Source organism: Equus przewalskii, chromosome 7 (genome assembly GCF_037783145.1).
Source record: "Equus przewalskii isolate Varuska chromosome 7, EquPr2, whole genome shotgun sequence".
Lineage (NCBI taxonomy): Eukaryota > Metazoa > Chordata > Mammalia > Perissodactyla > Equidae > Equus > Equus przewalskii.
The window spans coordinates 80,983,581-80,999,080 of record NC_091837.1 but is presented as its reverse complement, the minus strand read 5'-3'; the positions used below and the strand labels follow the sequence as shown (position 1 = coordinate 80,999,080).

The 15,500-nt window shown below is 39.6% G+C and overlaps 1 protein-coding gene across 1 annotated transcript in view; it reads right to left on the bottom strand.

Moving 5' to 3' along the window:
* Window positions 1-15,500, bottom strand: part of PHLPP1 (PH domain and leucine rich repeat protein phosphatase 1) — a 219,534-nt gene that overhangs the window by 57,982 nt on the left and 146,052 nt on the right. The window contains 2 exon segments of the mRNA XM_070627811.1: window positions 1,846-2,076; window positions 2,684-2,830. Coding sequence (XP_070483912.1) covers window positions 1,846-2,076; window positions 2,684-2,830 — 378 coding nt within the window.

Here is a 15,500-nt window from a genome sequence, read left to right as displayed (position 1 = left end):
TAAATCCAAGGGACTCAGAGGCAAATAATGTTAACAATTTAGAAAGAAAGTTAACAAGACAAAACTTTTTGTCACATTCCAAAAAGTTCTCAAAGTCAGATCAGTTATTACCATTTGTACTCCCTGAATTAAGAATTCTAGGTCTAGAGCCAGCCCTGGTGGCCTAGTGGTTAAAGTTTGGCGCTCATGGCTTCAGCGCCCTGGGTTCACTTCCGGGTCACGGAACCACACCACCTGTCTGTCAGTTGCCATGCTGTAGCGGTGGTTCACATAGAAGAACCAGAACAATTTACCACTAGGATATATAACTATGCAGTGGGGCTTTGGGAAGGAGGAAAAAAAGAGGAAGATTGGCAACAGATGTTACTCAGGGAGACTCTTTTCCTGCAAAAAAAAAAAAAAAAAAAAAAGAATTCTAAGTCTGCCTACTGCTAACACTTCTCTAGGTATGACAGCTTGATACCATCAGTCTGAGGAAAGGTAAAGCCAAGCAATTCTCTGTGGGACTGGAATGAATGGGCTTCCTAGGCCAAACTACATAAATGGAGAAGAAAGGGGGGCAAAAGATGATGCTGGTTTACACTATGAAACTCAACAGGTATGAGTGAAGGCCTGGGGTTACCAACAGGGAGGAGAGTGGGTAGTAAACAAGGAAAGAACCACGTTTGACAAATGGTGAGGTATAAAGATGCCAAGAACAACAGCTGAGCAGATTCCGTGAGTACGAAAGTCCTCAACCAGGTGACGATAACAACGCATACCACTCGCTGGGAGGGTGAGGCGTTTAACTCAATTCCTTCCAAAACTCTATGAATTAGGTTCTGTTATTAACCGTAATTTAGAGACAAGAACACAGTTGCACAGAGACATTTAAGTATCTCACCCAAGATTTAACGTGGCTAGTATGTGATCATCAACCCCTGGCTAGTTTGGTTGAAAAAGTATCAAATTGGGCAAGTCAGTATTAAGGCCTAAGCCCAATATGTTGCTTTGCAGGAACTCAAGCTCATGACGGGCTCTTGTCTTTCCTTAGGAAAGAGAAATTTAGAATAGCTTCCTCCTCATGTACAAGTTCTTTGTGCATTGGAAACTAAAACTGAACCTTACGTACTAAGAGATGATTATCGAGCCTCTTTGATGTGGCAAGGATTATGCTAGTGGTTTTCAGTTGGACTTTAGTGTGACCAGGATTCAAAATACAGGCTCCCTGCTCTTGCAAGGGGTGAGAGTGGAGGTTCTAGTCAAACTTAGGCCTAACAAGAGATTATGAGTTTTATATTTTGTGAAGTTTTGTGTTGTTGTAAATGAAAGTCAGAGCCACCTAAACAGAGAAAAGGGAAAAATAAGTTAAATAAATAATTTAATTTACTGACTGCATTATATTTACTGACTACAATATATTACATTATATTAAGTTAGAGAAGCCAAGGAAAGAAAAAAATTGAAGGAGAGATGCTCAATGATGTCAACTGCCTCAAGCCACAGAAGAGGAGGACTAAGAGAGAAAAATATTCACTCTACTCTCAACGATACGGTTTTTATTCACCATAAACAGCTCTCTCTGATTCGATGGCCCTATCCACGTAAATTAAAACTGGGTTCAAATTTGAAAAACAAGATAAGACCTTCAAGACACATGGTCATTCACCGATGAGAAATTTTTTTAACAAGTCTCCTACTGTTAATCATTACTCTTCCCTCAGAGCAGAAGTAGAAAAATGGGCCCTAATTGCAACTAGCCAGGCTGCCTGCCTTGGCAGGAGAATGTCATCCAAAGGGCTATACCCTAACCCCCTAAATATAAGCCAACCACTCCAATGGGATATATTTCTTAAAAATGGTTACCTTAGATCCACGTGTTTAATGTGAGGCATTTTTCGCAAAGCCTGTAGCCTAAGGGTCTCCATACAGTTTCCAGACATACAAAGTTTATCCACAGCAGTTAATTTCTCCAATACCTCTGGAATGTCAGTGAATTCATTGAAAGAAAGACCGAGATAACTAAGCTGATGCATGTTCTCCAACTCAGCAGGAAGGGCCTGGAGAAAGTTTCCATCCAACAAAAATGTCTGCAAGCTATTAAAGAAAACATAAGAATTATAAAGAGAATGTGTAAATTTTACATCTTTATTATCAACACATGAGTTCCATAAGTATAGATCATATTACCAGAAAAAGAAAATGTACTATCCTTTGCAAAATGCATTAGGGCAGGGCCTGAGGCAATAATACACCAGAGAGCAAAGATCAGAGATAAGCATCTTAATCTTTTGTTGAAAATCAAAATTATGACCAATTTTCCCAACTTAGATAGGCATAAATGGGAACATGAGCTAACTGCAGCATGAATCAGCCGAAACACTCATCTTTTATTATTTTAAAAATTGACTTTTAAGTCTTAGAATTCGACATAATTCAGAAAACGAGAAAGTAACTCCTCCCATGTTTAGGCACAGTCATTTGTAGAGATCTTCAGTTTAACAAGGTTATTTTAAGTTTTTACAAGATTCTATTAAGAGTAAAAAAACTAAAAAATGAACTTGACACGAGCTTAATCTCTTGGTTTGGGGCTAAGACTTACATGACCAACATAACAAGTTAACTAATCTCATGTGCTGCGACCTGGCTGCAGGTTCCCAGGGGTTTCTGAGGGACACTCCGCAGGAGGGTTTAAAGTACGCACTTGTGCATGACTCCGACGGCCGCCGGGACTGCACGAAGGGCGTTGCAGGACACATTCAGCTCAGTCAGGGTCGGAATATTGCAGACTGCTAATGGGAAGTCCCCTAAATGATTATTGGAAAGGTTAAGACTCTTCAATTTGGTGAACCTATTACGATAAAACAAAACAGAAGAAAAGACAAATGTCACAGATGCATAACATCACATAATTTTAGCAGAGCCTTAGAGATAACCTAGCGCAACTCTAATTCAGCTGAGGAGGAAATGGGGCCCTCGGAGGCTAAGTGAGCAGCAGAGCTGGAGTGCACATCTTCAGACTCAAGGCCAGTGTTTTACCTAAAATACAAACATTATTTTTAAAAACAAACTTGTCACTCTAAAATAAGGCTGACTATTTGAGGAGGTGAGTTCTGCTGGAGTAAGTTTTTCAGCTTTACCTCAGCCAGCTTAATTAACACATATGAAATGATAATGGAGAGAAAGGAAAAGAACAGGTAGATCCAGTTCTTCTGAATTTCTGTGTTACCCCGGTCAAGTAAAAAATTTTTCTGCCTCACTTCTCTCAAATTCAAACCTGAAATAATAAAAACTTAACAATTTATCAAAGCTACACTTTCTCTAAGGTAACCAAGTTTTGTAGTCCCAAATTTAAGAATCAATTATCAGGGACTGGCCCAGTGGTGCAGTGGTTAAATTCGCATGTTCTGCTTCAGCCGCCCACCGTTGCTGGTTCGGATCCCATCGCACCGCTTGGCAAGTCATGCTGTGGTAGGGGTCCCACACATAAAGTAGAGGAAGATGGGCACAGATGTTAGCTCAGGGCCAGTCTTCCTCAGCAAAAAGAGGAGGATTGGTGGCAGGTGTTAGCTCGGCGCTAATCTTCCTCAAAAAAAAAAAAGGAACAAAGAACCAATTATCATTCCTCAGTCTCTGTCCAACACTCAATACTGCTAACCACACACCTCACTTGAAGTTCTTCTCATCTTACTTTATCAACATTTTCCTCACCTAGCTTCTTCCCAGCTCTCTCCAAACTTTTTCTCCTATTTTTCCTTCTTGGTTCTTCCTGTCCCACAGTTAAGTGTTCCTCAACAATCTGTTCCTTGTCAGCTTCTTTTCTCTTTCTACATTGCCTTCCTTGGAGCCCCTTTACTGCTCTGTGAACAGCTCTCTCTAACCTATCACACGCCATCGCTTTTGCCCTGAGTTACCCTACAATATTTCCAGTCCAAAATGGAACTTATCATCTTTATCCCAGACCAGCACTTCCTCCTGTTCTATTTTTATTAAAGGCTCTTTCATTTTCTCAGTTGTCCAAACAATTACAGCAATTAAAGAAGTCATCTTTAAATTTTACTTTTCTGTGCACAAGATCTTATATTTGGCCCATTGCCAACAACTACACTTGTTCTATTTGAGATGAGAATCAGATTAGTTACTATGTTACGGTAATTATTTTAAAACCATACACACAAGGCTAAATACTAGGCAGTATGTACCATGCCTACAAGACACTCACATCTTAAAAAATAAATCCAATTCAATTCAATCAGCAAATTAAAGAAACTGTCATGTGACCTATTTGTTGAATTCTGTAATAAAAAATGTTAAGCTTTGTTCTAAATATCTAGATAAAGTCTATTCTCAACAGAAAGCTGGTAATGTACCTATCTGACAGGTTGGAAATGTTACCTTGATTTTTTATAATAGCTGTTTTCTTGGGTAGATGTAATATTATTTTAAATTTAAAAAAACACTTAAGAAAGAATTACTGCTAAACTTGAACAATCATTTTTGGTTTTTAAAATTTTTAAAAATTTTTTTGGTGAGGAAGACTGGCCCTGAGCTAACATTGGTTGCAAATCTTCCTCTTTTTGCTTGAGGAAGATTGTCCCTGGGCTAACACCTCTGCCAAACTTTCTCTATTTTATATGTGGGATGCTGTCACAGCATGGCTTGATGAGCAGTATATAGGTCCGCACCCAGGATCTGAACCCAGGAACCCCCGGGCTGCTGAAGCGGAGCACGTGAAGTTAACCACTATGCCACTGGGCCAGCCTCCTGAATAATCATTTTTGAATTTGTTTTATGTTTTACAATTTGACTCATTAAGCCTTCTTAAAACAAAGAATGCTTATCCTCTTTTCAGATTAACTATGATTTACACAACACAAGCTAGAATTATGGGGTCTATTATTCCTAGTCCAGGGGTTCTCAAAGTATGGTTGGGGGATCCCTGAAGAGACACCTGAGACCCTTTCAGGAGATTCCCAAGGCCAAAACTATTTTTATAACAAGACTAAGATGCCATCTGCCTTTTGCCACTCTCATTTTCTGCCATGTGTCCAGTGGAGACTTCCAGATAGTACTCGTCCTTGTGATAGCATACCTGATTGGATGCAGAAACAGACGTGAAAATCCAACTAGCTTCTATTAAGCCAGACATTAAAAGATTTACAAAAATATAAAACAATGATACTCTTCTCCCTATTTTTATTTTGTTTTAGAAAAGTTATTTTTCATAAAAAATATGTACATTAACAAGAATGGTTTTATTATTTTTCTAGATGAATTAATATATATTAAAACATTTTTCAGTTTAAATTTCTAATAAAGTAAATATCAATAAATTTAATCCCCATAAATAAAAGCCGCTTAGGGTCCTCAATTTTTGAGAGGGTAAAGGAGTCTTGAAATAGGGTTTCCAGATAAAATACAGGGCATTTAGTTAAATGTGACTTTCAGATAAACAACAAATTAATTTTTTAGTATAAGTAGGTCCCAAATATTGCATGGGACCTACTTATACTAAAAACAAAAAATTGTTGTTTTTCTGAAATTCAAATTTAACTGGGTGTTGTTTTTTTTCTTCTAAATCTGGCAACTCCCTCCTGAAATAGATGAAACTGCTGTTCTAGTCCAAACAAAAACAGTATCCTACTTTCTAGATATGTTTCTTCATTTGGTAGAACTGGCCACAGTTTTAAAATACGTATGCAATTAAAATGAACTTTTTAAAAAAAGTTCCTCCAGGAAGGAAAAAGATCCACTAGACATTCTCCTACACAACGCAGTACAAAGACTTTTCAGAAAGCGGAGAATGGAAGGATTACAATTTCAATATTTACTCGAGATGGAAAATGGAAGCACTGGCTTTTGGAAAAGTATCTGTCAATAATAGGAGGGGAAAAAAAGGTATATTCATGTACGCAAACAAATTTACTAGGACCACACCACTCCTGAGAACAAAGGAAAGCAGTAGTGAGTTGAATGAGTAAAAGGCAGTTGATAAGCTTAAATGGAAGAGAGGGGAAAAAAAAACCCTCTTTCTTTTTTTGAGGAAGATCAGCCCTGAGCTAACTACTGCCAATCCTCCTCTTTTTGCTGAGGAAGACTGGCCCTGAGCTAACATTCGTGCCCATCTTCCTCTACTTTATATGTGGGACGCCTACCACAGCATGGCTTTTGCCAAGCGGTGCCATGTCCACAGCCGGGATCCAAACCAGTGAACCCCTGGATGCCCAGAAGCGGAACATGCGCACTTAACCACTGCACCACCAGGCACCACCCCCAGAAAACAAACCCTCTTAACAAGTACCCTCCATTAATTTCATTTACATATCTTTCAAGTTTTAAAATGGTCATCAGCTCTAAATATAAAGAAATGCAATTATTTTCTGCATCAATTCAATGATAGAAACACTACGAGACCTTATGGTAACCAGAACTGCTCTCAGTCCCAGGGGCTGCGCCCCACAGAACAAGGAGTCTGGGCTCCCTCGTACAGAGCCGCACTGTCCACACCACACCCCGAGCCCAGGGGCTGCCGAGCACCCGCAATGGGCTAGTTCAAACTGAGATGTTCTCTAAGCATAAAAAACACACTGGATTTCAAAGACTTAGTACAAAAAAGAATGCAAACTCATTAACAGTTTTTTAGAACTGATAATTTTGATATATTGCGTAAAATAAGATATTATTAAAATGAATTTCACTTGTTTCTTCTTTTTCTAATATGGCTACCAGAAAACTTAAAATTACATATGTGGCTCGCACTGTATTTCCATCAGAGAAGCAATCTCTGCATACTACGAACAAGTAGGACGCTGAAATTCCCTGCTCAAATGACACCAAATCTGTTTTCAGGGCTTGTGTGGGCCTCTTCCCTGGGCCCATCCTCCATAAGTATGTGCCTCACGGGCCCTAGGGGTGAACAGAGCTTGGACACGTGGGCTGCTGTCCACATCCTTGCTGGGTGAGGGATGGAGCTGGAGATGGGATGAGAAGAGATTCGGGCCACTGGGCTAGCTCTCCCCTTGCTGCCATATCCAGTGCAGAATCCCAAGGAGTCTGAGGATTCTAAATTTGAATCTATGCTTGCAGGTCATTATACAAGCACATGTCAAGGGCGTGGGAGAGAATGTATTTGTTAGCTTGATTATACTTAAATATTTAGATATAGAGTATGGGGCCTCCATTTATACTCTTGCCCCAGACCTGTACATTTAAGGGCTGATTCTGATTTGTAAGAACCTTAAATTTCTCCCACTCCTTCTCACTACATTCTCCCCCTGCCTCATGCTCCTCCCCGTGCAGCCCATCCCCCAAATTCTTCCCAGAAAAGAACACAGTGTTCAGTAGTCTTGTTTAGCAAACAAAGCATGGATTGTTTCTGAGAACTCAAGCTCTGGATCAGAACACATTAAAACTCATCTGTTTTGGAAACTCAAACCCTTAGCCTTCTTAGAGTTCCACTTTTTCTTTACAGATGTGGAAAGCAGTCAGATTAAAGGCACCTGCCAATTCAGAAATCCCTCAGAGAAAGACAGGGCAAGTCCACCTAGTATCCACTTCCCTCTGGTCTTACACTGTGTGAAACAGATACCAGAAGGCAATGTTGAAGAGAGAAATAAGAGACCAAAACGGGGAGTGAGTGACCTTTCCTCCCTTTACCTTCATTCGAAAAGAATGCAGAGGAGGGAGCAAGGTGACAGCACAGGCACACTGTAACAGAAGACAAGACATGTCTCCTACAAAATAAAAGACTTTCAACTTGGTCATGCTAACTAGGTGAGCCAAATAGACCCAGACCCAAATTCTAAAATAAAACTGGTTGGCTTTGGAAAAACACATATTTGGTTAAATGTTTTATATATATATATATTTTATGTTTGGTGAGGAAGATTGGCCCTGAGCTAACATCTGTGGCCAATCTTCCTCTATTTTGTATTGTATGCAGGACGCCACCACAGCATGACTTGATGAATGGTATGTAGGTCCATGCCTGGGATCCATACCTGCAAACCCTGGGCTGCCGGAGCAGAGCACACAAACTTACCCACTACGCCATCAGGCTGGCCCCTAAATAATTTTATTTTAAACTAATATTAAGTTCTTAAATCTTAAAATACTTAAAATGAAGTTACATTATATTCACTCAGGCTACAGATATTGAAGCTGGGTACCTGAGGGCTACTGTAAATATTCTAAGATTACCTTTTGACCTTGTTAATGAAAAGAAGTTAATGTTGTCACTTTGCTGTTTTCTTGTTAACCCGAGGAGTAAACTCAAGACTCACAAGGATTTATGAGTTTGTTTTTACAGAACAAAGAGAATGTCTTCAAGGATCAGCACATAATCAGCTCTCAGCTGCCTCCGATGCCCAGAAGTCAGACTGCCCAGGGGCTTATGTGGAGTGAAAGAAACATGGATTACCCTTTGTTTCTCTGAAACTCCTCCTGCCACACCCACCCCTTAGCTCTATAAAACTCCCTGCCTTCTTCTCTTGTTAAGGCTTATTTGAGAGAACCCATGCTCTCGCCTTCTCATCTTGGCCAATTCAAACAAACTTTTCTCCATCTCCAAGCACCCATGTCTCAGTGTTTGGTTTTATTGCACATCAGGCACAGGAAATTGAGATTAGGAGGTGTGGTAACAATTTTTCCTCATAGCTGTTCAACATATGTAAGTTCAAAATACTCACTGTCCTCCATGGCCGGTAATGCCGCCCTCTGTAGTGGGGAATGAGGGTGAAAAAGGAGTGCTTTCCATACACTACTCTGAGGCCATTCTTTGACCTGTGACTTAGAATTATTAATAATTGATATCTACTTATATTTAATACTTTAATAAGCTGTAATAGAAGAACAGGAGAGATGAGAAGTAGTGATGTTGAAAGGCAGTAGATTCAAGTTGTATGCAATAGTCATACAATTTCTCTGAGCCTGGATTCTTCACCTCTGGGCTTGGGAAATGAAAGAAAATGACCTCAAATGCTTCTTTTATTCTTATTTTTGATAACCCTCGGAAATAAGGAAGATATATCCACTTCAGTAACTTTATTTAGCCTTGGTGCTGTGTGTGTATATGCACATATGACATGTTTTTAAAAAACAAGCCAGTTTCTTGTTTTTGTAGTTTCTAAAGCATCAAAAAAAAAATCATTCCTTATTATTGCTAAACTGATCACTGTAGTTATTACAATCATCATTAAAATAATTTTTGTTGGGGCCGGCCTGATGGTGCAACGGTTAAGTTGGCACGTTCTGCTTCGGCAGCGCAGGGTTCACCGGTTCGGATCCTGGGTGTGGACATGGCACCACTTGGCAAGCCATGCTGTGGTAGGCGTCCCACATGTAAAGCAGAGAAAGATGGGAATGGATGTTAGCTGAACATTTACATTCAAACCAGTTCAGGCACAGTCCAGTGCTCCCAATATACCCAACAATCTGAAAGGTCTGACTTCACTTTCCAGAGCCGGCAATATGCTTTAAGGACAGATGTAACTTGTATCCATTTGTTCTATGATAGAGCTCAGAGCAGAGAAAAGAAATCAAGTTAACATTTATCCCGAGTCTACCGAAGAGTAATCTTCTTAAAATAAAGTCACACAGTCTGGTACTAGTAGTACATTTAGCAAATGGCAATGGGAACTGTGGGCATTTAGAACTCAGGTCTGACTTAATCCAAGCTTCCAAGGCACACTTCTGTTTTTAATACTGTCACAGAAGAGTACAATCAAACACACCTGAGAATCTTTGTTGTTAGTGCCGTCGAGTGGATTCCGACTCTGAGGAACACTGTGTACAGCTGGGCAGAACCCTGCCCCATCTTTTTGTGCCATCCTCTCACCTTCTGGCGCTGTATCAGATGGTGTTGTGCTGCTATTCACAGGGCTTTCATGGCCCATTTTTCAGAAGTGAGTGGCGAGGTCCTTCTTCCTTGTCTGGAAGCTCTGCTAAAACCTGTCCACCATGGGTGACCCTGCTGGTATTTGAAATACTGGGGGCATAGCTTTCAGCATCACAGCAACACGCAGCTGCCACAGTATGACAACCAACAGATGGGTGCTGTGGATCCCTGACAGGAAAGGAACTTGGGCCATATTGGTGAGAGCACTGAATCTTAACCACTAGACCACCAGTGCTGGCTCCTTGGTAATCTACAGAGACAGAAAACTCTAAATGTGTGTTTTTACAAAGAAACACTGAAGTGCCTTTCAAACAAAGCTGTCCTAAGGGCCAGATAACAAAGTGTATGATTGTTTGCAAAGGATGGGATGGGGCCTTGAGATGACAGAAGGTCAAAAGAAGACCTAGAGAAAGATGGTAGAATAGAGCTGATAACATCACTGCTCTGCCAAATTAGTGCCAAATTTCTTTCATTTGCATCTTCTATCACATTTATGTTGCAAAATAAAAGCATAGTGACAATGATACTGTATCTAGTCACAAAACGTGCTAACCTATCCAGTGGTTTCATCTATTAATGTTCTTACTGTTCCTTTCTTTCTCCAACTTCACAGCCATAACTAATTAAGAGTAAAGCAGGAATAGCACACATCCTAAAACTGCTATTGAGGGAACAAAGCAACCATTAGCTTTGTCCCTGCACCTGTCTCAATTCCCTTTTAATCTAGACAGCAGCATACATGCTGTCATAGTCTACAGGTAGCTTTAAATGGATTGTTTTCCTCAGTCACTAAATTTCCAGGTGTAATCTTCGAAGCCACTCCCTGGAACAAATTATTTAACTCTACAAAAGGGAACAGTGCTTAGTTTCTTACATTAAAGCAAAGGTTAAAATGCATCTCATTCATGCATCTGATTCCCCTACCTTTATTAGGTAGATATATAGGTTTTTAAAATAGATCAACTACAGCTCTACAAGCTTATTTTATTCTGGCCTCTAAAAAAACTACTTGGGAGCAAGTGCTCCTTAGAAAATGAAGAGGAGCCATGTTTTCCAAGGGCAGGAAAGAAAAAGCAAACATTCTACAATACCAAAACTGAGAAAAATAAACACACAAATGCCGCTTCTCATATACCTTCCCCTCCTGGGCTTGTTGTGTCATGATCATAGACGTACTTAATCTTTTCTTCTTTCTCAGCATTTATCCACTCAGTCAATCTACACTCAAAAATTTACGTACAAGGTTCTTTCTGCATCTGAGTAAGGGGGATGGCTATATATATCTCTATATATTTAGGAAACAAAACCAAATAAATAGCATGACGACTATTTGGAGACATAACATGAATTAGCTTTAGATCCATGTAAATCTTTAGTAATTTTCCTTCCAGGAACTAAGGGTATACTAGGAAAACTTGACTGTAAAAATAAAGTAACAGTATGGTGGAAGTACTTCTATTTTTAAACACATCCCAAAAGTGCTTAAAATGAGTGTCACACATTACACTCATGAAGAGAAAACCCAATATGTTTTACTCAATGAGCCTAACGGAGAAAAATCAATATTATTTTCTGGAGTTATTATTCACTACAAGTGGGTCAATTAAAAAAAGATTCCCTGGGTGACCGGGTTTCCGTTTCATAGTAACAGTCCATGTTTAACTTTATTTTTTCCCTGTGGGGGGACATGCTAATACACTTTGGAAATTATTAGGCTTCAGTATTAGGTAATGAAGGGCCTACTGGAGGGCTGGAGCTGTAAAGCCCAGCTCTGGGCTTAGTCCCCTGTGTTCCAGCAATTACGAAAAGCAGGCTCCCTAATGGTTCAGAGTGGTTGCACCTTAGTGGAGAGTTGTCGGGCTGTCAGAGCTCTGTAATACTCACTAAATCAGCTTTTAAGAGAAAGACTGCTTTTATTTGATTATCAAAATAATACATGCTCATTTTAACAAGTCAAAGTATAGCAGTATTTAAAGAAAATGTTAACAGTGTCTCCTACTTCCTTCAAAATCCCATCCTCCCGAGATAACCAGTGTCAAGACTTTGATATACATCCTTCCAAAGCTTTTCTTCCTTATAAAACACATACAAGCATAAAGGGGAGATAACCTCCCTCCCTATTTTTTGAGTGGGATTATACCACACAGATTTCTGCTACAACTTGTTTTCCCGTCAAATACAAACAAATCATCCTTCTAAGTCAGTACATAAAAATCTAACTCACTCTTTTGACAGCTGCATAATACAGAGTACAAATGTACCACAATTTATTCCAACCCTCCACTGACTGACATTAGGAGTACTCCCAGTTTTTTTGCTGTTAGAAGTAATCTGGCATATCTGTTTGTGCATCAATGATTTTATTTTGTAGCATTTATGAGTGCCCCAATGCCTATCTATAATTCTGAAATCCAACGGGATCTAAAAATTCAAAGATTTTTTTATTGATTCATGTGGTAGGAAAAGCTGATGTGAACTGATGTGAATATTCATTCATTCTCTTTAGAATATGAATGTTTCTGCTTATGAAGTGCTGTCCCAAACCTTGCTGGAGGTGTTATACACTGTACTACCTTTAGTAATCTGAAAATCTCTGAAATCTGAAACACAAATGGCCTCAAGGGTTTTGGATAGGGGATTGTGAACCTGTATTTCTAAAAGTTGCGTGCAAGAGTATATACAATTTAATTTTAATACACACTGCAAAAATTACCAAAAAGTTGTAGAAATTCATACTCCCAATCAGCCATGAAGGAGGCTTCTTTCTTTCCATGCTACCTTCACTAGCATTTAATGTTAGCATCCTTTCAATTGTTCCTAATCTGATGGGCAAAAAGTGGTATTAGGTCATTTGAATTTATATTTCTTTTTTTCTTTTTGGAAGAATAGCCCTGAGCTAACATCCACCGCCAATCCTCCTCTTTTTGCTGAGAAAGACTGGCCCTGAGCTAACATTTGTGCCCATCTTCCTCTACTTTATATGCAAGACGCCTGCCACAGCATGGCTTGATGAGCAGTGCTTAGGTCCGCACCCAGGACCTGAACCGGCAAACCCCGGGCCACCAAAGCAGAACGTGCAAACTTAACTGCTGCACCACCGGGCCAGGCCCTCAATTTATATTTCTCAGTGAAGTTCATCTCTCTGTTAAGGTCATCTTCTCTTTTGAAACACACATTCATATCCTTTGCCCATTTGTCTACTGAGTCGTTTGTCTTTTACTTTTCAATTTGTATGAGCTCCCTGAACACTATGCGCCACACAAAGTGTCATATGCTGCATATGTGTCACATGACACTTTCACCTACTGATTTGTTTTTCCCACCTGTTAATGGTGACTTTTGCCACATACTAATTTTATTTATTTATTTATTTTGCTGAGGAAGTTTCGCCCTGAGCTAATATCTGTTGCCATTCTTCCTCTGTTTTGTATGTGAGCCACTGCCACAGTATGGATACCAATAGATGAGTGGTATAGGTCCATGCCCAAGAACCAAACCTGGGCCGCCGAAGCAGAGCATGCTGAACTTAACCACTAGGACACCAGGGCTGGCCCTAATTTTTAATTTTCATCTACTCAAATCTGGCAATCTTTTTTTTATGGAGTCTATGTTTTTTTCCTTGCTTAAGAAAGTCCTCTTACTCTACTCCAATGTGGTATAAATGTTCTCCCATATTTCCTTCTAATTTTATTTTTTACATTTAGATCTTTATTTCACCTGACATTTATTTTTACATGTAATGTTAGGTGGAGGTCTAACTATTTTTTTTTCCTGGTAGCTAATTATATCAACACTATTTATTAAATAAATCATCCTTTTCAATATCCATTCAATTTAAATTTCATACACTAGGGGAAGAGAGAACAAAAAGAGAAAGCTTAGTGCTGTTCAAATAAAATAGACACAGAGAAAAAACAAGTTACATTTGGGCAAAAACAAGTTAAACTTACTTTTTGTTTCTCTTTCCTTTTTTTCCAAGAGAATTTATAAGATCAAGTGACTGCATTTTTGTTCCTCCTAAGACCCTAACTTTTGGTTTTGAGCTGGTAAAATGCTTTAATAAAATGATTAGTTTGACAGAGTAACTTTCCTCTTTTATCTGTAGAAGAACAAATCTTGGGAAGGGTATCAAAGTACTTTTAAAAAAATTGTATTGAATGCACCTTCTCTCAAGAAACATTAGTTAGGGGCCAGTCCCATGGCTGAGTGGTTAAGGTTGCACGCTCCACTTCGGCGGCCCAGGGTTTCGCCGGTTTGGGTCCTGGGCACGGACATGGCACCACTCATCAGGCCATGTTGAGGCAGGAGTCCCACATGCCACAACTAGAAGGACCCACACTAAAAATATATACAACTATGTACCGGGGGCTTTGGGGAGAAAAAGGAAAAATAAAATCTTAAAAAAGAAAAGAAACAGTTAAGTCAATGAATGAAAGAAACATCAGTCAGCAACTTCCTTGATTTACCTTCCATGCACTGCTGAAACTCTGATTCCTTTAGTGTGGAACTTCACTGGCTTGTGAACTTAGTCCTACAGCAAAGTTTTAATATTTTTGCCCCAATCCAGGTATGACATAGGGCAACCTATCTGTGCTATAAGAGCTATGTAAGAAAGCAAAACAATGTGAAAAAGACTTAAGAGGCTCTCTCTCCCAGACACAGAAGGAAAGAAATACCCTTTGCCCTATCTTCCTCTTGGACTTGCCTGTGGTTGTGGTGGCATGAGAGACATTTGAATCGTTGGGCCTGCTTCAGAATTGCTGGGAACACTTGCCCTTCAGAAGGCATGACTCAGAACCTTTTAGCACTCACACTGCTCCCCATACCCTCAAACTGTGCTGTCCTGGATTTGACTTGCATTGGTCACGTCTCCGTTTGTCGGTGCAGCGCTTTGTTCCTGTTGTCCCTTTACAACTTCTGAAATGAATCCACATGAACTTATGTACTGCATGCCATTCTGTTCCAAGGCCCGAGCAGTCCACCAGCCTTGTTCCCAGTGAGCACCTGCCAGAGACTTCTAGGACGTTCAGTGTGCACAAATGCTAACGTGGCACATGACCAGCTTCTCAACACTTGAGCCAAAATAAACAGAAACCATCCCATCTTAATCCTAATGGCCATAAATGACTCTCGGTACAAGCACAATAAACATATCACTTTCTCATGTGACTAGAAAACAAAAATAAACACATGCATATTTTACTTGGATAAAAATGAAAATTCACTGCCACAAAAGGATTTGAGCAAAACTTTCTGAAGACTACTGCAGATGTTAAAAAACAGAATAAGTATACCAAAGCTACAACCCATGGATGTAATTTTTTCAAACTAATAATCAAGGGAATAAAGAACACTCAGTGTTGGCAATAATTACAACGGATAGATTGCTGTAACAGCAAATTAAAGCATTCCCTAAAGAGCGAAAATCTTATTTTCACCCTCTTTTAAAATAATTCCAACAGGAGGCATTTATTGATTCCTTACTTTGTGCTAGACTCTAGGCTAAATTAACCCTGTGGATACAACTGCCAGCAAGATGGAGCTCCTGCCCACAGGCACGAGGAGGGGACATACAGGGTGGGCTCCCATGAATCAAGTAAGTAGATTATATAGAAAACCACTCCAA